Here is a 22,467-nt window from a genome sequence, read left to right as displayed (position 1 = left end):
GAGCAATGTCCATTTGTTCCTGTCTGCTGCGACCTCAGTGATCCTTGTAACATAGTAAATAATGGCAGATAAAGACCCGAATGGTCCATCCAGTCTGCCCAACCTGATTCAATTTAAATTTTTTTATTTTTTCTTCTTAGCTATTTCTGGCCAAGAATCCAAAGCTTTACCCGGTGCTGTGCTTGGGTTCCAACTGCCGAAATCTCTGTTAAGACTTACTCCAGCCCATCTACACCCTCCCAGCCATTGAAGCCCTCCCCAGCCCATCCTCCACCAAACGACCATTTACAGACACAGACCGTGCAAGTCTGCCCAGTAACTGGCCTGAGTTCAATATTTAATATTATTTTCTGATTCTAGATCCTCTGTGGTCATCCCACGCTTCTTTGAACTCAGTCATAGTTTTACTCTCCACCACCTCTCAGGAGCGCATTCCAGGCATCCACTACCCTCTCCGTAAAGTAGAATTTCCTAACATTGCCCCTGAATCTACCACCCCTCAACCTCAAATTATGTCCTCTGGTTTTACCATTTTCCTTTCTCTGGAAAAGATTTTGTTCTACGTTAATACCCTTTAAGTATTTGAACGTCTGAATCATATCTCCCCTGTCTCTCCTTTCCTCTAGGGTATACATATTCAGGGCTTCCAGTCTCTCCTCATACGTCTTCTGGCGCAAGCCTCCTATCATTTTCGTCGCCCTCCTCTGGACCGCCTCAAGTCTTCTTACGTCTTTCGCCAGATACGGTCTCCAAAACTGAACACAATACTCCAAGTGGGGCCTCACCAATGACCTGTACAGGGGCATCAACACCTTCTTCCTTCTACTGACTACGCCTCTCTTTATACAGCCCAGAATCCTTCTGGCAGCAGCCACTGCCTTATCACACTGTTTTTTCGCCTTTAGATCTTCGGACACTATCACCCCAAGGTCCCTCTCCCCGTCCGTGCATATCAGCTTCTCTCCTCCCAGCATATACGGTTCCTTCCTATTATTAATCCCCAAATGCATTACTCTGCATTTCTTTGCATTGAATTTTAGTTGCCAGGCATTAGACCATTCCTCTAACTTTTGCAGATCCTTTTTCATATTTTCCACTCCCTCTTCGGTGTCTACTCTGTTACAAATCTTGGTATCATCTGCAAAAAGGCACACTTTTCCTTCTAACCCTTCAGCAATGTCACTTACATACATATTGAACAGGATTGGCCCCAGCACCGAACCCTGAGGGACTCCACTACTCACCTTTCCTTCCTCTGAGCAACTTCCATTAACTTGTGTTTGTCACAAACTAACCTGCGTGTAGTCCCTGCTAATACCAAGTTTTGTTATATACTTTTCTCAGCAGGCTTCGACTGGCTCCTACTCTCTGGAATTCATTGCTCATAACTTTGTATATGGAGTTCCTATTGCAGATTTAAAGCTGGGGTCAAAACATGGATATTTGAATGTTCGTTCTTTGCTCGATAAAATTCCTTGGCAAGTGAGGCTAAGGTGGTCCCCATTTCATTTCTCTTGATTCCAAGGCCAACACAAACGTAGATTAGGCAAACTTTCAACTTTTGTACCGTGCCCCTCACCCAAAATTTCACTTTTATGCCCTCTGGCCTCCTTCAATCTTTTGACCTTCCCCCTCCCCCCAAAATTCACTTTTATGCCCTCTGGCCTCCTTCAACCTTTTCATCTTCCCCCTTCCCCCCAAAATTCACTTTTATGCCCTCTGGCCTCCTTCAACCTTTTGACCTTCCCCCTCCCCCCAAAATTCACTTTTATGCCCTCTGGCCTCCTTCAACCTTTTGACCTTCCCCCTCCCCCCAAAATTCACTTTTATGCCCTCTGGCCTCCTTCAATCTTTTGACCTTCCCCCTCCCCCCAAAATTCACTTTTATGCCCTCTGGCCTCCTTCAACCTTTTCATCTTCCCCCCTCCCCCCCAAATTCACTTTTATGCCCTCTGGCCTCCTTCAACCTTTTGACCTTCCCCCTCCCCCCAAAATTCACTTTTATGCCCTCTGGCCTCCTTCAATCTTTTGACCTTCCCCCTCCCCCCAAAATTCACTTTTATGCCCTCTGGCCTCTTTCAACCTTTTCATCTTCCCCCCTCCCCCCAAAATTTCCCTTTTATGCCCTCTGGCCTCCTTCAACCTTTTCATCTTCCTCCCTCCCCCCAAATTCACTTTTATGCCCTCTGGCCTCCTTCAACCTTTTCATCTTCCTCCCTCCCCCCCAAATTCACTTTTATGCCCTCTGGCCTCCTTCAACCTTTTCATCTTCCCCTCTCCCCCCAAAATTTCCCTTTTATGCCCTCTGGCCTCTTTTAACCTTTTGACCCTCCCCCTCCCCAAAAAATTCACTTTTATTCGCTTTGTGCTACTTCAACCTTTTGATCCTCCCCTTCCCCCCAAATTCACTTCAATGCCCTCTGGCCTCCTTCAACCTTTTCATCTTCCCCCCTCCCCCCCAAATTTCCCTTTTATGCCCTCTGGCCTCCTTCACCCTTTTCACCCCCCCCCCCCCCCCACACACACACACACTTGCTTTTATGCTCTCTGGCCTTTCCAACAAACATGATTACCCCAAAACTACCCTCCCAGAATAATATGGATAAATGAGCCATTTGAAAAGTGCCCCTCCTCCTGCTGGAAAAAGTACCTCCTGTTGTTCCTTTTGAGTTGATGTGGTTGTCAGGGCCTAGTTCTCTTTGGCACCCCCAGAAACGGCCTCTTTTTGCCTAATGGTCGGGCTGGCCCTGCCTCTTGCTAGGTCCTACTACTTACCATCCCTCACTTTTAATTGATTTCTTTGTTTTCTCCTTTTGTCTGAATCTTGTCGGTTTCCTGTGTGCAGTTTATTACCTCTGATTTCTAAAGTGCAACGAGGGAGAGTGTGGCACAGCCTCAGCACCCTGGGGTTGTAGGTTCAAACCACCACTGCTCCTTGTGACCATAGGCAAGTCACTTAGATGGATTGTGAGCCCACCAGGACAGACAGGGGAAATGCTTGTGTACCCAAATAAATTCATGGAAACCATTCTGAGTTCCCCTGGGAGAACAGTATATAAAATAAATGTAATTTTTTATTTTCAAACGGTGGTATGTTAAATATTGAAAAAAGAAATGCTATTTTTGTCAGAGTGGCATTTTCAAAAGCCTTTTACAGAGCTAAATAACAATTTATCCAGGAAAAAGAACCTATTGGAAAACCATCCACTGCTGGACCAGAAAATGCTACATGTGGCCTTCCACAGAGTTCATTTTAATTTGGTTAAGGGGTGGCATTCCTAAGCATATGTTTTGGGAAGGAATGGGATTAAGAAAAGGCAAAAATAAATTGCCTTTTCAAATCTCTGTGTGTATCATTTTCTAACCACTGTGGTGCAGCCTCAGTACCCTGAGGTTGTGGGATCAAATCCCAGGCTGCTCCTAGTGACCCTTGGCAAGTGAGGAAAAATGCTTGTGTACCGAATATAAACCACACGGGCTATAAGTTGCATATAAATACTCAAAATAACTAAATACATTAAAAGCTGGTACAAAATCTGTGATCCAGATGTATCATTGGGCAATTTTTGAAGAGAAAGTTCAAGCAGGCTTTCCATCTGAACATTGTCCCCAGCGCAAAGCTACGAGCTACTATGACAGGCTATTTTGAAAATGGTCCCCATCACGGTGCATATATATGCTTATTTTGAATGAATATGCTCACTTTGCAATCAATTATTCTCCTTGTTCTCTTTCTAGGAGGATCTTGGGGGCTACACGGTCTGGGGGAAAAATTGAGGGTTCCTGCTCTAGGATCACTTTCTCTGCAGTGCCAGTATGAAAAAGATTATAAAACTCAAAAGAAATACTGGTGTAAAGGAGAGAAAAGGATCTTCTGTATCACCCTTATTGGGACTGAATCTAACAGCTCTGCGACTAAGGGCAGCTTCTCTATCAGCGATGACAGTACAGCGTTGATGTTCACCGTGACCATGGAGCGGCTCACTGAAGCGGACAGTGGAAAGTACTGGTGTGGGATAGAGGACCCCCTCTTGGATCCAGGAGTCCCTGTGATCGTGACTGTTCTTCCAGGTAAGTTCAGATCAGACGTTTTCTTCTAATAACGAGGGTTTTTTTTAGCCCGTTACATTAATGCAGTGGTCTCAAACTCGCGGCCCGGGGGCCACATGCGGCCCGCCAGATACTATTTTGCGGCCCGCGGTCAGTACTATTGCTGCCCGCTCTTTCCCCCTGGCCTCCTGCTCTTACCACTGCCTGCAGAGAGGATTGCTGGTGCTGTAGCGATCCTTGCAGGCTGCTGTCGTCCTCAGCAGCACGTTCCGTCTGCCGTGATCCTGCCCCTGACATCAGAAGATGGGTGGAACTGCAGCACAGGGAACATGCTGTGGAGGCTGATGGCAGCCTGCAAGGAATGCTACAGCACCAGTGATCCTCTCTGCAGGCTGCGGTAATTAGCTGAAACTAAGACCAGGAGGCTGGAGGATGCTGCAAAGAAGGGGGGAACATGCAGGCCTTTGGAGGGGAGGCTTATAAACTATAAAGAGTTTTACCTCGTGCAAAATTATCATTTCTTTAATAAGACATTAACTTTTTTTTCTGCGGCCCTCCAAGTACCTACAAATCCAAAATGTGGCCCTGCAAAAGATTTGAGTTTGAGACCACTGCATTAATGGGTGCTAGCAGCCCTTCTTCCTTACTTTTTTCTCCCCCGTTCACTGCTCCCCCTGTCCAACAGTAGCCATTATTCCTTCCTTTTACCTTATGTGGAGCTATCTCCAACGCTCACACTCTCTCCCTGTCCTCCTGCTCCAGGGTGCTCGATTACCGATCCTTCGCTTCCTGTTTGTCTCCGTGGGCAGCGTTTGTTTTTTTTTCGTGTAACCCGCTGAAACCGCCACGTGCGCCGCATGCCGCAAACAGCCGCACGCACCGCAAATAGAATGCGGCCAAGGAAGCACACATCATGGTGGCAGGGATCCAGCCACCTAAGAGCGCATGCGCACTTAGGGTTTTATTATAGAGGATGATGCATGCGTGTCTATAAGGAGGGAGGAGGGGCTCCAAAGGTGATGATTCAGTAACACTTCCCCCGCCCCTGGCACGTACGCCTCATCCACTTCCATTCCTACACTGTGAAACAAGACGTAGGGATGCATGCAGGCCAAAACATTGGTTGGTTTTCATTTTGTCACATTTTCAGGTGGCTTTTTTGCTGTTACTTTCACACAGTCATTTTAATTCAGAATTTTTAGTGCAATCTGAATTGATTTAACTTGCTCCGATTCCACACATTAATTTGATAAGTGCGCGATAAATCAATTTAGCACTTTATTATATTTTTCAGGATCTTCGTGACCATTAGCTGTTGCTCTGCCTCAGGCAGCCCTGCCCTGGTTTTATCAACTCAGCTCTAACATGAGTTTAATGCTGTTCTCATTTAAGGAACCTTTAATGCTTCAAAACAACAGCACAAAAGTCACTCCATTGAAAACAAACCACCAAATGCCAAGAGTAATTTACACTAAGCGAAAGAAAAAGCCTCAGACTAATGGAGAGGTGTACCCACACTCTTCCACCCAAGCATCATAGGCAAAAAAACTTTCGCAATGGCAGGTAGGAGCATAGAAATAGCCAAAACTAAATACCATTGTGGAAAACCACTAATAGCAAGAAAGCACATTATTGTGCATAAACCCAAAGATCTTCAAGACTCCTGACGCAGGCCTTAGGGCCGAAACATGTACATGTCGGGTCGAGTGACTTTGGATGAATAAAGATCAATCAGATGAGTTGAAAGACACTTTTATTTGTGTAAACTAGTGCTGCCCGATTCACGATTCGAATCTGTTCACCGATTCACTTTGGGTGAATCGATTCGAATCAATTTAAAACAAAAAAAATCGGTCTCACAATTCGGTAACTGATCCTCCCCCCTCGCCCCTAAAGCAGGAGTGGAAGCGCTGCCTCTTGCCGCACCTGCTTTAGAGGGGGAGGGGGGAGGGTCAGTCGGGAAGTGCTGGTGTCCGGATTCCCCTCTGGCCTCCTGCTGGTGTCCGGCTTCCCCCCTGGCCTCCCGCACACCATTTACCTAATATCATCAGCCTGCATTGAAGATCGTGGTGCTAGCGATCTTTGCAAGCTGCCATAGGTCTTCGGAGCTGTTTCCTCTGCCGCAATCCTGCCTCTGACGTCAGAGGAAATGGGGGAAATGGGGAAGACAAGAGTGGGCAGAAGACACTGGAAGGGAAATGGGGAAGACAGAGTGGGGAGAAGACAGAGATTCCAGACTATGGGGGGAGCAGAGGGAAGAAGATGGGTGCCAGACCTATTGTGTGTGTGTTGGGGGGGGGGGTAAATGGAGAGGCACAGTAACAGAGCAAATGGAAGACGCAGAGAGAAGGCAGACAGTGGATGGAAGGAATTGAATGAGAAGATGAGGAAAGCAGAAACCAGACAACAAAGACAGAAAAAAAAATTCTATTTATTTATTTTCTTTTTTTTTTCTTCAGGATAAAGTAGTATATTAGTTGTGTTGATAAAATTTTATAAACAAAGCCCTGCCAGCTGAACATCTCTTTCTCTAGTTCAGCAGCCAGAACTTTGATTTATAAGGAAGGAATAAGCTAAATATTGCAGTACTGAGGCTTGTATGGATGCTGTGGGGATGGGGGACGGGGGCGGTGAAGGGGACAGAATTTTTCCCAGTGTCATTTTCTATCTTAAAACCAAGATTTCATAGATCTTCACAGTAGCATTAAACAAGCACAAATCCTTTGGATACAGGTCCCTTTTAAAACCAAACTATAATGATTGTTCCTGGGCATATCCCTAATGATGGTTGATGGTTCTTCTTTAATAATGTTCTGCAGGTGAAAACGTTACAGGGGAAGAACTAAGGCCACTACTGGGCAGACGTGTACGGTCTGTGTCCCGTTTATGACCATTCAGTTGAGGATGGGCTGGGATGCTTTAGATGAGCTGGAGTGAGCTTTGACGGAGACTCCAGTAGATGCACAGTACCGGGCAGAACTCTGGGTTACTGGCCCAGAAATATCTAAGAAAAAGGACCATTTAAATGACATCATTACTTTACAGAGAGTGTACAGTTGAGCGACCAAGATGGTAAAGGGGATGGAACTCCTCTCGTATGAGGAAAGACTGAAACGGTGAGGGCTCTTCAGCTTGGAAAAGAGACGGCTGAGGGGAGATAGGATTGAAGTCTACAAAATCCTGAGTGGAGTAGAACGGGTACAAGTGGGTCGATTTTTCGCTCCGTCAAAAATTACAAAGACAGGGAAATACTTTTAAAACCAATAGGAGGACATTTTTTTCACTCAGGGAATACTTAAGCTCTGGAACACGTTGCCATAGGAAGTGGTCTGAGTGGATAGCATAGCTGGTTTTAAGAAAGGTTTGGACAAGTTCCTGGAGGAAAAGTCTATAGTCTGTTATTGAGAAAAACATGGGGGAAGCCACTGCTTGCCCTGGATCGGTACCATGGAATGTTGCTACTCTTTGGGGTTCCGGAATCTTGCTACTCTTTGAGATTCTGCCAGGCACTAGGGACCTGGATTGGCCACCGTGAAAACGGGCTACTGGGCTTGATGGACCGTTGGTCTGACCCAGTAAGGCTATTCTTATAGTCTTATGACTGGATGGACCATTCGGGTCTTTATCTGCCGTCATTTACTATATTATGTTACTAATGGAAAGAGCATCAGGCTGAAAACCCAGGAAGCCCAAAGCCAAATTCTATTGTAGCTCCTTGTCAATTTGGGCAAGTCACACAATAATAATAATAATAATAATTTTATTTTTCATATACCGCCTAACCAAAAATGGTTCTCTCCCACTATATTTAAGGGTAAAGAAAAATCTTGAAAAATTCAAAAGCCAACTTAAGAGCTTTCTTTTTAAAGACGCTTTCAATACTTAATTGAAATGCTAATTGCTCTTTATTAGTACCATTCATACCAGTCATTTGAAGATATAATTTACAAATTTATTTAGTTTTTCCCCTTCCTTTTGTAATTTACCCTCAATGTTCTCTCCTTTCCTATTATAAATTGTATTTCTTTCCCCTCTATCCTAGTGTTTCCTGTAGTAATTTGTCTAGTATTTTAATGATTTTTATAGTTTTATTTATATTATTGTTATTGTGTTATCCTGTATTTTTCTGTATATGTAAATCGCTTAGTAATTATGATAGGCGATCAATCAAATAATGAATAAACTTAAAACTTGAAACTTGGTTCTAGGCGGTTTACAACAAATAACTAATCATACGGTGAAGAATACAATTTAAAAGGAAAATACAATTCTAAGCAATGTACAATAAATAGGAACTGATCCTACAGTGGAGAATATGATTTAAAAAGAAAAGTACAATTTAAAAGAATGGTTCTGAACGGTTTACAGCAAATAAGAACCGAGCATACAGTAAAAATGCAATTTAAAAGGCGATACATTACATAAAAGAAGCATGGAATTTTTGAAAGAGAAAACCAGTTGGGATGCAAATTTTTCAAATAGTTGGGTCTGCAATAATTTTCTAAAATCAAGATAAGAAGAAGATGCTAACACTAACTTAGACCCTGAACAGGGGACTGAAAATGCCTGCTGTCCCTAAATATATCTCACATTAAGCAACGACAGAAAAGGTGTGGAAGATACCTAATGTTTCTGAAGAAGTCTTTATTTATGGATCATCGCTAAGTTATTTCTTCTCCTGTCTCTTTATTACAGGCTCGTGGGGCCCAAGGAAAGTGAAGGGGGTTGTTGGAGGATCACTCACTCTGCAGTGCCAGAATGACAAAGATGATAGGATTTACAATAAATACTGGTGCAAGGGAAACCATTGGAGCTCCTGTGACATCCTTGTTGACACAACGTCTAAGACAAACGACAGAATCTCTCTGAGGACTGACCAAGCAGCGCTCACCTTCACAGTGACCATGGAGCAACTCAGTGAAGCAGACAGCGGGACATACTGGTGTGGGACAGCGGTGTCATTCTGGAACGCTGGGTATCCAGTGATGGTGACCGTTCATCGAGGTAAGCCCAACTCCAGCATGTCGTGCCAAAAATCATAGGCATAATTTGTTTACAAAACCTACAGGACAAGGTCATATTGGCATAGGGGGGGGGGCCGGTGCAACGTCAGCTGACAGAACATGGAAGGAGGAGGGGTACCAGCCCTCCATAGCCAATGACATTGCGAACATTCAGCCTTACACCTCCCCAAATGATTTCGATGCTGTTAGCCTGCACCTCCTCCAAATGTTAGGTAATTAAACTCAAAAAATCATCAGCACCACACAGCTTCTCTTTCCGGCCCCAAGAAGCTGCTACTCTGAAGCCCACCCTACTTAACGAATGCTTGGGCCAGTCTTGCACCCCCTCCAAACTACGCCTATACTTGTAATGAATTTAGGAGGTTCCATGTGTGTCAATTTGAGTGCTCAGCTTCTCTGCTGTTGAACCAGCAGCGGTTACCAATAGATGCAAGTTCAAGATCTTTAGCTCATCCTGGTCCCTACTCCAGATTCCCTAGATACTTTGTTGACTTGCTTGCTCCTTACCCACCTCTCCATAGACTACGATCCACCTAGTACGTTCTATTAACTCTCCCAGCTCTCTTTAGGACCTGCTTTGAATCTACTCTAGCAATCATTCCAAGGCTCTTGGGGGTATGGGATTCACAGAAGGGTATATCCTTTTCCTTTCCACTACTGATTAAGAATTGCAGCTCAGATCCATGCAGGCCTCTTACATAGTGAGTTTGTGCTGGTTTCAGCTTCTCCATCAGATAGCACAAGTTGGATGACAACGTCTATCTAAACAGACTTGTAACCGGTGGCGTGTGGTGAGGGCTTTCAGCAGATTCAGTGAATTCCCAGGTCTACAGCCAGGCTTTTTTTCTTTTTGGTTCACTTTTTTCTTGATGCAGTTTGATTTCACTCCGTCAAAAATGACAAAGACTAGGGGGGACACTTGATAAAATTACAGGGAAATACTTTTAAAACCAATAGGAGGAAATTTTTTTTCCACCCAGAGAATAGTTAAGCTCTGGAACGCATTTGCCAGAGGATGTGGCAAGAGCGGATAGCGTAGCTGGTTTTAAGAAAGGTTTGGACAAGTTCCTGGAGGAAAAGTCCATAGTCTGTTATTGAGAAAGACAGGGGGGAAGCCACTGCTTGCCCTGGATCGGTAGTATGGAATGTTGCTACTCTTTGGGGTTCCGAAATCTTTTGTTCCTCTTTGGGATTCTGGAATGTTGCTACTCCTTGGTGTTTGGCCAGGTACTAGTGACCTGGATTGGCCACTGTGAGAACGGGCTACTGGGCTTGATGGACCTTTGGTCCGACCCAGAAGGCTGTTCTTATATGCAAACTGTTCAACCAGTCATACTGCATCAATCAAAAAGTAAACAAACAAAACCCAGGGCTCTTGGGCTGGGCATTTTCTGAATTCCCTGAAGGCTCTGACACTACTCATCTGAATTTGATTGGCCGAGCAGCACCTGCCTGTTGCCTGCTTGCTCAAATTCAGGGAGTGGGGCGAATCCCCTGAAGGCCTTGACCGCTCACCACTGCTTGTAACATACACTTCTTTATACAATTTTCACGTGTTTCTTAAATTCTTTCGGCCTCCCAGGTTGGCAGTGATCCTGGATGTTCAGTGCCAGGGCTACATCCAACCACCGGCATTGAATTTCTGGGTTAAAGTTAGCCACCATCGACTAAGCCCGCCAAGCCCTGGCAGCTAAGTACCACTGAATATTAGGAAGCTTATCTGTTCTCAGCCTCTACAACTCTTTCATCTCTACCCTCTAAGCCAGCGTCTCGCAACTTTTTTTAGCCACGGCGCACTAAGCTCGGGGCCACTTCTAGAGGCCCTCCGAGCATTAAAAATCTATGAACGTAAAAGGCTCCACATTATGGATGCGCGTGATTAATGTCCTGGTTCCTGCCATGATGCCAGGCTGGATGAAAACTGCACCACTGGGGATGCCTGTTTCTTTGGGGTAAGTATATGCAAAGATAGAGTATGTACCATACGATGCAGGAAATGAGAATGTGTGCGGATATGTCAGGGTAGAGGCATGCACTTTCTGTTCCAAGTATCCCTCCAGATGCAATAGGGGCCACACATGCACCATCACATGGGCCTCTCAGTACAGGCCCACATTCAAACACTAGCATGTATGACTGGTGGCTAAAATCTTGGCCTGGGTCAGATTCCTAACAAACCTTCTCAATTTCTGCCTTAGGTGAAAACAGGTACCCCTGAAAATATGGCTGCTTACTCCTGTCAGATACCATGAGACACAAGAGGAAGGCTGCCATAAGGCTCCTCAAGAGCAGGATCCAGAGCCTGGCCATTATAGGAGAAAGTCTATGGTATCTTTATTGCCTACTGCATCACCCCACAGAGAGGAACAACCCCAACAGAATATGGGGTGCATGAGGATAAGGACAAGGGGCTCTGCATCTCGTGATGCTGATGAAACATATATCCACATCCCAGAAGCCACTGCTGCAGCTGTGGCAGCCAGGCAGAGATTAAAACGAGAGGTATTTTAATGCAAAGGTGAGAACATTTATTTCCATTGACAGTGCATGAAAACAAGTGTGCAGGGAATCCCAAAAAAAAGCAGGGGATGAACAAAACATCTAGGGAACAAAATGGTGACCCCCCCTCCCCATACTCTGATCCCACCTCCACTTCCACAGCCCCTCCCATTCTTCCTCCCTGTGCTGTGACCCTCCATGTCTACCTACACCCATTCATCACCTTCCCCCCAAAGTTCTCTAATGGGACCGTGCACTCCTGCAAAGAGGCACTGCTTCTCTCTGCTGCAAGGAAGCTGCTGGGGTGCTGTCTGGCCGATGGGTGGGGGCTGGGCTTACCTCCACATGGGCCTTTGGAGTTGACAGCATGGTAACCCTGTGCTGCAAGGAGTTAACTATGGAGGACATATCCCTATGTGCCAGTAATAAATAATGTGTGTGACACTCACTGCTGTGAGCCATTGTATCGAGGGCATATCTCTGATCTGGCAGAAATTCTATCTGGAGGATAAATTTCTCCTTGGGGGTAGCCCTATCCCCAATCAGCTACCTTTGGAGCTAAAGCATCTCCCTCTGCACATCTACCATCACTGTTCCCTCTAAACTGAGGAGTCCTCTACCTACAGTCCTGCCACTGGGGGTGCTGTTGCCCTATTCTATTTTCAGTAGTGAGGCATAGGCAACCTTTGCAGGACACCAGGGAACCTGTATGTCCCTAGCCATTAAAAAGTGACTATGTTACTATGAAGTAGCACCTCCTAATGGAAGCAATGCAGTTGGAGGACTCCCGCTCGGCTTGGAGAGAGCAATGTCTACCACATCCTCCTTTCCATCCTCAAATTTCTCTGGAATGGGAAACTGGGGTGGTGGTGCATCAAGAAGGATCCTGTGGACCTGGGGGTCAGGGTGCCTGGAGGATTCTGCCGCTGTTCCACAAGTAGGCTCCGCTGGGGGCTGTGACCAGTTCCTGCTACCCATGATCAGCGTCTCTGATGTTCCTGGCCGTGGCTCACCTGTGTGCAGAGCAGATGGAACGTATGTCAGACCCATAGAAGTGGCTGTCATCACATGTGGCACAGCGCATTCGAAATATCATTATGCAGTTGGGATGGCTGACCTGCCCCACAAATCAGTGATACTGTTTCAGCACCATACATGCATTCCAGATACTGTTGCCGAATATTCTTGACCTCTGCACGCATTCCCAGACAATGTCCATAGGAAGCTAAATGGTCTGACTGTGTGTGGGGGTAGGCAGGACGTGAGTGCTGCCCCATTCCGTTCCATCCCAGCCCTACCCCACCTAGGGTTGCCAGATTTTCCTTTTGGAAAATCCAGACCGCTAGCCCCGCCCTCAGGCCCGCCTAGTTATGCCCAGCCCCACCCTAATCCCGCCCCAAGCCCGCTCTAGCTCCGCCCCTGCTGCCTGCCCCACCGAACTTCTTCTCCTTGAGCTCAGAGCCGTGTTTGGAGGGCCTCTGAGCATGTGCAGGTGTGGCACGCATGCATGTGACATCACCAAGTTGCACCCTTCAGAGGCGGCCCCAAGCTCGAAGCTTTTCAAAACCCGGACAAAGTGCTTGGTTTTGAAAAGCTGGACGCCTGGACTATAAAGAGGACTTGTCCGGGCCAATTCAGACGTCTGATAACCCCAGTGTCACAAAGACTCCCTGAAAGCAACAGCCAGTGACGTGTGACCTCACACATAATTCTGTGTCGTTCTGGGACCTGACCTCTCTCTTCTGCTCTCTTACAGGTGTGCAGTAATGCTGGCTCTCCTGATAAACCTTAGCACTCCAAACATGCTCTTCTAGATCCGGGTATACTGTGGTATCTCTGCTGATGCCAGCCAGTCACTGGGTGTGTTCATGCCAATGATGAGGCTCTCGTGGCCCACGATGGATGTTCATACGCTGGGTAACACTGAGGCACATATCCCCCGATGCAACATTTGTGTAGTTCATGCTGCCTATATCTTCACACACCCAAGAAGCGTGCCCATCTTTGGGTGTGTGCCATCAGAGTTCCATCACCCAGAGGAGCTGAGATGTTGCCTATCTCTGTCACACACTGCATAGATTAACATATAGCCATTTCCTGGGTTAAAGCATAACATTTGTACAAACATGGCAACGGGACAGAGTAGACAGAAAAACATGCAAGACAGAGCAATATGGCTTCTGATGACTTACTGGCTGTCAGTGGCGTGCAGTCAGGGCCTTCAGGGGATTCACCCTGCCCCCTAAAGGCCCTGAAGGCACTGCTCTGACTTTGATTGGTTGAGCAGGCAAAAGGCAGATGCTGCTCAGCCAATCAAATTCAGATTAGTACTGTTAGGGCCTTCATAGAAACATGATGGCAGATAAAGGCCAAATGGCCCGTCCAGTTTGCCCATCCACAGTAGCCATTATCTCTTTCTCTGAGAGCTCCAACGTGCCTATCCCAGGCCCTGCTGAATTCAGACACAGTCTCTGTCTCCACCACCTCGGAGAAGCCCCAGCCCAAGAGTCCTGCTTTTTTTTTGCAGGGGTTACTTCTTGTTTGATGCAGGTTGACTGGTTGAGCAAATCAAACCCCATCAAGAAAAAGTAAACTAAAAAACAAAAAAAGCAAGGCTATAGAGCTGGGGATTCACTGAATCTTAGCTAACGCAAGTCATTGCTAGCTGTGAACTGTCCGGGCCAGCTGTCCGTCCCTGCTAGGGCCACCTCATCAGCCATGACCAGTACCCTCTGTTTGAGGTCAGTAAATGGTTGCCGGCCTTCTGCAGGTTATTAGCATGTATTTTTTTGTTTTCTTTTTGCAGTTCTTTCTTCTACTTCGCCTCATTTTTGAAGTCTTCCACCTCACAAGGGTGGTGGTAAAGTGCATTCACCTAGGCAGTTATATCTGGTCACAAGTGCTGCTTTTAATGGGCGTTTCCTGTCCCAAAGAGGCTTACTCTGTGTCTTAGCAAAAGCTGTGTTACCATTTGGGTCTCCTGCCTTGAAAATTTTGACTTTCTGGAGCTTGCCATCTTTCCAAAGCCTTTTAAAATATCAGTGGCTAGTTATTTGCTAATGAGCAGATGCCCAGTTAAATTAGGTCAACGTGTGAGGAAAATCAGTAACTGGATATAATGTAAATATCAGTGCCAGCTGGAACCAGTTAGCAGGACGGTAATCACTGAATATTTTCCATTATCTAAAACAGTTTCCTCAATGCATAACAGCAGGGGTGTCCAACCTTTTGGCTTCCCTGGGCCGCATTGGCTGAAAAAAATGTTTCTGGGGCCGCACAAATGCGCAAACGCTGCAGCAAGACAGAGGAGGGAGCCGGCAAGACGGTAAACACTCAGGGACAGCGGAGGAAAACACTGCATCGCCCTCGACCGGGGCCGCAAAAAATACTTCACTGGGCCGCATGCGGCCCTCGGGCCACAGGCTGGACACCCCTGCATTACAGGATAAGCTCCAGTACGTCACTCGTAGTGTCCAGTAAAGTTCTGGCCAATATTTTTGTGATCGAGATATGCACGAATCAGGTGAGACGGTGCAATTAGTGTATCTTGAGTTTGAGGTTTCCCTGAGGCAAATTTGAAGAAATGGAAAATATCAGGCTCAGGAGTCAGGACTTATGACTCAACGAAATCTCAACCTTTCCCATCTCATAGGCGTGTGTTAATAGAGAGGCGGAGCCACCAGTGATCAACATTTGGGAGCGGCAAGCCTCTGAATCCTCAGGGTCTTGAGGATAAGAGGACTTGCCTTCTAGGCAGTGACGTCCGTCCTCATTTGTCGTATGCAGTACTGTGAGTATGATTGGTTTGAGCACTGGCTGGGATCTGCATTTGAAGGAACAACGTAGAGGCAAGAGTTGGATTTAGAGGTCATCCATGCACTGCCTACAGCCAGCATGAGCCTCCAGTTTAAAAACTCAGACATCCAATCGAGGTCGGGCCAAATATAATAGGCACAGAAGTCTTTATGACAGCAGGGGAAACTTATTTTAATATAGCTACCAGAGGCGTGCGGATTCGCCCTACCCCTTAAACCGATTCGTTTTTTTGTAAACAGTATAAAAAAGTTTTAATTAAATAAATAAAAACCTTGAGGGCACTGCTCGGAAATGGATTGGTCGAGCAGGCAACAGGCAGATGCTGCTCAGCCAATCAAATTCAGATACTGTCGGGGCCTTCAGGGGATTTGGAGAATCCCCAGCCCAAGAGCCCTGCTTTTTTTGTGTGTGGTTCCCGGCTCGTTAAATACCATTGAATATTGGGCAGTCCATCTTTGGCAGAGCCTTTTGTAATATGCAGGGGAACTGAGCACATCCTGACCCCGATGTCTCAATTCCGATCTCAATGATCAGAATCCCTCCTTCATGCGTACAGGGCTGTGTGTTGCAAATGACGGGGCTTCCCCTTCCCAATGCATCTTGGGATGCAGTGGGAGGGGCCAAAGGCCCTGACTGGCTCAATATCGCCTTAGAAGCTTGCTCTGATCATTAAGCTACTCTTAGCACATAAGAACAGTCATACTGGATCAGACCAATGGTCCATCTAGCCCAGTATCCTGTTTCCACAGTGGCCAATCCAGGTCACAAGTATCTGGCAAAAAACCAAATAGTGGCATGCAACCGACTGATGGTAAGCAGTGGCTTCCCCCATGTCTGTCTCAATAGCAGACTATGGACTTTTCCTGCAGGAACTTGTCCAAACCTTTTCTATACCCAGCTGCAGTTACCACATTCTTTGGCAATAAGTTTCAGAGCTTAACTATTCTTTGAGTGAAAAATAATATTTCCTCCTATTGGTTTAAAATAAGACCGTCTTAACTTCATCATTTGGGCTTCAAGTGGCATAGCTGGTTTGATCTCTTCCAGAATCAATTTGTTAGTTCTTCTGGTGCTCCACGGCATGCCTGCAATCCTTCTCCGAACTCTTTTGAGCTTTGGTGCTGCAGGAGGATTGTAAGCATGCTGTGGGCTGTCAGAAGAAGTAACAACTCGATTCTGGAAGAGATCAAACTGACTATGTCACTCAAAGCCCAAATGATGAGGTTACGACTGTCTTATTTTGGTCACATCGTCAGAAGAAACCAACTGACTTTCCACATGACCCTTTTTATAAAGTTTCTTCTGCTCCCACACACACATCCATATCATTTGCGATGCCCTGTTTATTGCTTGAATGTTTTGGATTGTTACATGCATGCTCATGCTGGACCTAGCCACGTCTCATTTAGGTTAGGAATAGGAAGTCTACTGGCAGATCCTTTTCTGGGATATCGAAGAAATGCACTTGCTGAAAATATCCAACATGAACGTCCTTTGCAGAAAGTGACACATCCAGAAAACAGGGACATGGAGGGCTGTGCGACACCAGAGGAACATTCATACTGTAAAAGAGACACCTAGTTAGTCACATGGCAACGTATCTTAATGGTTAAAGTAATTGCTCTTGGATCCAACCCAAAGAATGTAAGGCCCACCTTTCACCTATCAATTTTTTAAACTTTTAAAAATTATTTTAAGGGGGGGGGTGAGCCCTACACGGAATGAAAAAACCCTTACTGTACCTGAATGTATAAGAAACCAGCATGCCCGAAGGCTCAGTGGTGTTCATTGAGGGACACGAGTCATTTATCGCAGTTTCTAAACCAAAACCATAGCCTTTATTTCTTGACAAACTACTAATTCCTCAAAGTTCCCCCCGTTCTCTAAGATCAACCGACCAAAAACTCCTTTTTATTCCATCTTTAAAAGAATCCTATTATACTCGTAAAACCAACTTTGCAATAACAGCTCCCACATTATGGAATTCCCTTCCTCAGTTCCTTCGCGACGAACTTCAATTACTCAAATTCAAGACTGAGCTTAAAACTTTCCTATTTCAAGATGCCTATGATAAATCATAATTTAACCATTATTATTTTTTTTTCTACATCATTCTTAGCTTTTCCTCATCAACCATGCACCCCTACCCTTCTCGTTCCATCCCTTCCCCTCTATCTCATTTCTTCTAAATTATGTAACTTTTCCCATCCCCCCCCATTTTATCCTCACTTTCCAGTTTGTCTGTGTACGTCATTTACATTTAATTTATTCACTTTCGTGCACTTACTATTATCTCTTTCTAATTTTTTCTCTTTTAATTCTACTGTTAACCGGTCAGATATTTGTTTTATGATCGGGATATTAAAAACTAATAAACTTGGAAACTTAGTACTTGAAACAGCATTTTCTAGTTCTCTGTTTCTGTCTGTCACTGCCATTAGGCTAGATCTCCATCTGGCTATAGACATGGTAGTTTTCTGCTACGCATGTTCCTCTGTTGCTTCACAGCTGTCCACATCCCTACTTTTGTGCCCTTTTTGATTTGGGCGTGTCATTTTCTACTATAGTTGTTCATGCTGGACTTTCTAACACATGGAAGTGAATTCCTCACATAGTTTCCAAAAGTGATCTGTGCACATGTGGAGGGCCATTTTGGATAATGCGTCCAAGTCCAACTTTGGACATTTCCCGTCCATTTTTGAAACCACTAGACATAAGAACATAAGAATAGCCTTACTGGGTCAGCCCAATGGTCCATCAAGCCTGGTAGCCCATTCTCATGGTGGCCAATCCAGGTCCCTAGTACCTGGCCAAAACCCAAGGAGTAGCAACATTCCATGCTACCAATCCAGGGCAAGTAGAGGATTCCCCCATGTCTTTCTCAATAACAGACTATGGACTTTTCCTCCAGGAACTTGTCCAAACCTTTCTTAAAACCAGCTATGCTATCTGCTCTTACCACAATATCTGGCAACGCGTTCCAGAGCTTAACTATTCTCTGAGTGAAAAGAAATTTCCTCCTATTGGTTTTAAGAGTATTTCCCTGTAACTTCATCGAGTGTCCCCTAGTCTTTGTCATTTTTGACGGAGTGAAAAATCGATCCACTTGTACCCGTTCTACTCCACTCTGGATTTTGTAGACTTCCATCATATCTCCCCTCAGCCGTCTCTTTTCCAAGCTGAAGAGCCCTAACCTTTTTAGTCTTTCCTCATATGAGAGGAGTTCCATCCTCTTTACTATCTTGATCGCTCTTCTTTGAATCTTTTCTAGCGCCACTAACCCCCCTCTTCTATAAAATCGTGCTAGCGGTTTTTAGCACAGAGAGCTTCGCTGAATGGCCTGCGCTGCTTCCAACGCTCATTGAGTTCCTATGAGCGTCAGGAGCAGCGCGGGCCATTCAGCACGGCTCCCCACGCTACGTGGTTTCGTAGAAGAGGGGGTAAATCTTGAGATAAGGAGACCAGAAATGAACGCAATACTCCAGATGAGGTCGCACCATGGAGCGATACAGGGGCATTATAACATTCTTAGTCTTGTTAACCATCCCTCTTTTAATAATTCCTAGCATCCTATTTGCTTTTTTGGCTGCCGCCACAAATTGAGCAGAAGGTTTCATCGTATTGTCTACGATGACACCCAGATCCTTTTCTTGCATCCGGTAACTGTGATTCAGGTTATTCTTCCCAAAGTGCATCACTTTGCATTTGTCCACATTAAATTTCATCTGTTACTTGGCCGCCCAGTCTTCCAATTTCCTAAGGTCTGCCTGCAATTTTTCACAATACGCATGCATTTTAACAACTTTGAACTGTCATTTGCAAATTTAATCACCTCACACGTCGTTCCAATTTCCAGATCATACTAGGAAGTTCTTCTTCATCCAACGGGTGGTAGACACCTGGAACGCGCTTCCAGAGAGAGTGATAGGACAGGGTACAGTATTGGAGTTCAAGAAGGGATTGGACAGTTTTCTGAAGGAAAAGGGGATAGAAGGGTATAGATAGAGGGCTACTATACAGGTCCTAGACATGATGGGCTGCCGCGTGAGTGGACTGCTGGGCATGATGGACCTCAGGTCTGACACAGCAGAGGCACGGCTTATTTTCTTATGTTCTTAAGTTAAATAGCACCGGTTCCACTACACTACAGATCCCAGCGGCACTCTACTGTTTACTCTCCTCCATTGAGAAAAATGACCATTTGACCCTACCCTCTGTTTTCTATCCGATAACCAATTCCTAATCCACAACTGAACTTTGCCACCTGTCCCATGACTCTTTAATTTTCTCAGAGCCTCTCATGAGGAACTTTATCAAAAGCTTTCTGAAAAATCTACATCAACCGGCTCAACTTTAGCCACATGTTTATTTACACCTTCAACAAAATTTTTTGAAAATCCTCTACTTAGATGTCTTGGCCTAATTGTTTGGGCCATTTTCAACGACAAAACCGTCCCAAATTCAAAACATCCAAATCCAGACCATTTGGATGTGGGAGGGGCCAGCATTGTAATTGGCCACATAGACATGCCAATAGAGCAGTGAGGCACCTTAGAGGGGACTGCTGTGAACTCCACATAAAGGGTACCAGAAGTACATCTTACCATAACCCTCTTCTAATGTATAGTGATCCATCCAAAACTACCCCAAAGCCTACTATACCCACCTATCTTCCACCCAAAGAGCCCTTGTGGCTGCAAGTGGCACATATATGGCAGTTTAGTAGGATTTTGGTGGGTATTGGTGGATTCATACTTTCCACCATAAATGTAGTGCTTAGAGAGGCTTAAGGGCTTGGGTCTTCCTCTCTATGGCTAACTAGCCCACTTACCACACCTGTGTGATGCTCTACCAGGATTTCCCATATAAGGTGCTGCTGTTCTAGATACAGGTATGTACTGTTTCTGTCAGATTTTTGGGGGTTGGGAGGGGGTTAGTGGCCACTGAGGAAGTGTGTGGGTGGTCATTACTTAATCCCTCCAGTAGTCATTTGGGCATCTTTTCAGTACTTAGACGCTTTTAAAAACAGGTCTAGCAATGGACATCTAAGCTTTGTCCTGGACATCCTAAGAGAAGTTCGATTATCACCCCGAGACGTAGAAGTCTAAGTCCACCCATAACATGTCCCTTGAATTTTGGACGCACAATGGCTGAGACGCTTCACAGATGTCCAGAAAGTCGGTTTTGAAAATTGCCACTTGGGACGTCCTGGTGATTAGGACTTTGCAAACTAAAATGTCCAAAGTATGACTGGGGTAAAACTGAGACCCTGCAGCCGTATGTCAGTGAAAGAACATCACAGCCTTATATGAGGTACCTAGCCACATGGAAACTTAGCTTAATGGTTAGAACAGTTGACCATGAACCAATGCAGACAACCAAAATTTGTGATGCTGCAGATGGGCCATTTGGTCTTTATCTGCCATCAGGTTTCTATCTTTCTATAACCCTAAAGCTCTATGACTTCACAATGCAGGTGTAAAGAGCCTTAGCCTATAGGAAGAGGAGATGCAAATGTTAAGAGCCTTAGCCAATAAGGAGAGGAAGAGATAGTGGATGCTGCGGATGGGCCATTTGGCCTTTATCTGCCATCAGGTTTCTATGACCTCACAATGCAGGTGTAAAGAGCCTTAGCCTATAGGAAGAGGAGATGCAAATGTTAAGAGCCTTAGCCAATAGGGAGAGGAGGAGATAGTGGATGCTGCGGATGGGCCATTTGCTCTTTATCTGCAATCATGTTTCTAAGTGTCGTATGTTGCTCTAATTGCATTGTTCTTTCCAAAGCAACAGAATATTTGAGCACTGCACCATGCAGTCCACCCCACCCACCTTTCTCTACAGGCACCAATGAGTGTATGTCATTACTACTGAGGAGTTTTGTGTTCATACAGATACTTCTGTGATACCACCTGAAATATCAATGACAACACTACAGAAGAACATAAATCCAGGAACTCCATCAGAAGAGGCAGGATCCACTTTCTCTATTCCCTGCAGTACCGTCTATGTCAAGAACACAACACATTACCAAAAGTGAGCTGCATGTTAATATGAGTGCAAAGCTTTTGGGTCATTATCCTCTCTTGGGGGCTTTGCAGGGGGTGTCTTGAAACAGCAATAGTGTCTGTCAGTTTTGAGTTGTGAGAGGTCATAAGAACATAAGCAGTGCCTCTGCTGGGTCAGACCAGAGGTCCATCATGCCCAGCAGTCTGCTCACGCGGTGGCCCATCAGGTCCAGGACCTCTATGGTAATTCTCTATCTATACCCTTCTATCCCCTTTTTCTTCAGGAAATCATCCAATCCCTTCTTGAACCCCAATATCGTACTCTGTCCTATCACACCCTCTGGAAGGTCAATATGAGAGGATTTGATCAGCGCTTGAGTATTATAAAAAGAGATAATCGCAATACATACGAACATGAGAATTGCCCTACTGGGACAGACTGGAGGTCCATGAAGCCCAGTATCCTGCTTCTAACAGTGGCCAACTCAGGTCCTAAGTACCTACCTAGATCCCAAGTAGTAAAACAGATTTTATTCTGCTTGTCCTAGGAATAAGCAGTGGATTTCCCCAAGCCAACTCAATAATGGCCTATGGATTTCTCTTTTAGGAGATTATCCAAGTCTTTTTTAAACCCCACTAAGCTAACTGATTTCACCATATTCTCTGGCAACGAATTCCAGCGAGTGAAAGAGGCTGATATTCAAGAGACTGGCAACTATCTCCCGCGGTTGGTGGCAAGATTTTTTGGGCCAGCTGAGACATAGCTGGCTAAGGCAATATTCCTTGGCTGGCCAGCCAAGTGCTAGCAGCCAAAGATAAACCTGTTTTCTAGTTGGGTCTTTCTGGTTGCTGAACTTAGCCAGCAAGCTGATAAATATTGGCCCTGACTGGCTAGCCACAGACTGGCAATTTAAATCATTTTGCATATCAGACTCCTAATTTTTTAATGTCCTTATAGAACTGCCCTGCGTCTGTATTTACCGAAGAAGAGTGGACTACTGGGCAAGATGGACCACTGGTCTGACCCAGCAGCTGCAGTTCTTATGTTCTTAAGCACAACACGGTCTCCTGAA

At 45.4% G+C, this 22,467-nt stretch overlaps 1 protein-coding gene across 1 annotated transcript in view; it reads left to right on the top strand.

Annotated features, from left to right (window-relative positions):
* LOC117366660 overlaps positions 1-22,467 on the top strand; it is an 89,557-nt gene that overhangs the window by 59,321 nt on the left and 7,769 nt on the right. The window contains exons 9-11 of the mRNA XM_033958307.1: positions 3,739-4,071; positions 8,746-9,054; positions 21,281-21,422. Coding sequence (XP_033814198.1) covers positions 3,739-4,071; positions 8,746-9,054; positions 21,281-21,422 — 784 coding nt within the window. The remainder of the gene's footprint in view (positions 1-3,738; positions 4,072-8,745; positions 9,055-21,280; positions 21,423-22,467) is intronic.

The sequence above is a fragment of the Geotrypetes seraphini genome, chromosome 1 (genome assembly GCF_902459505.1).
Source record: "Geotrypetes seraphini chromosome 1, aGeoSer1.1, whole genome shotgun sequence".
In the NCBI taxonomy this organism is placed as follows: Eukaryota; Metazoa; Chordata; class Amphibia; order Gymnophiona; family Dermophiidae; genus Geotrypetes; species Geotrypetes seraphini.
This window is presented reverse-complemented; position numbering and strand designations above follow the sequence as displayed.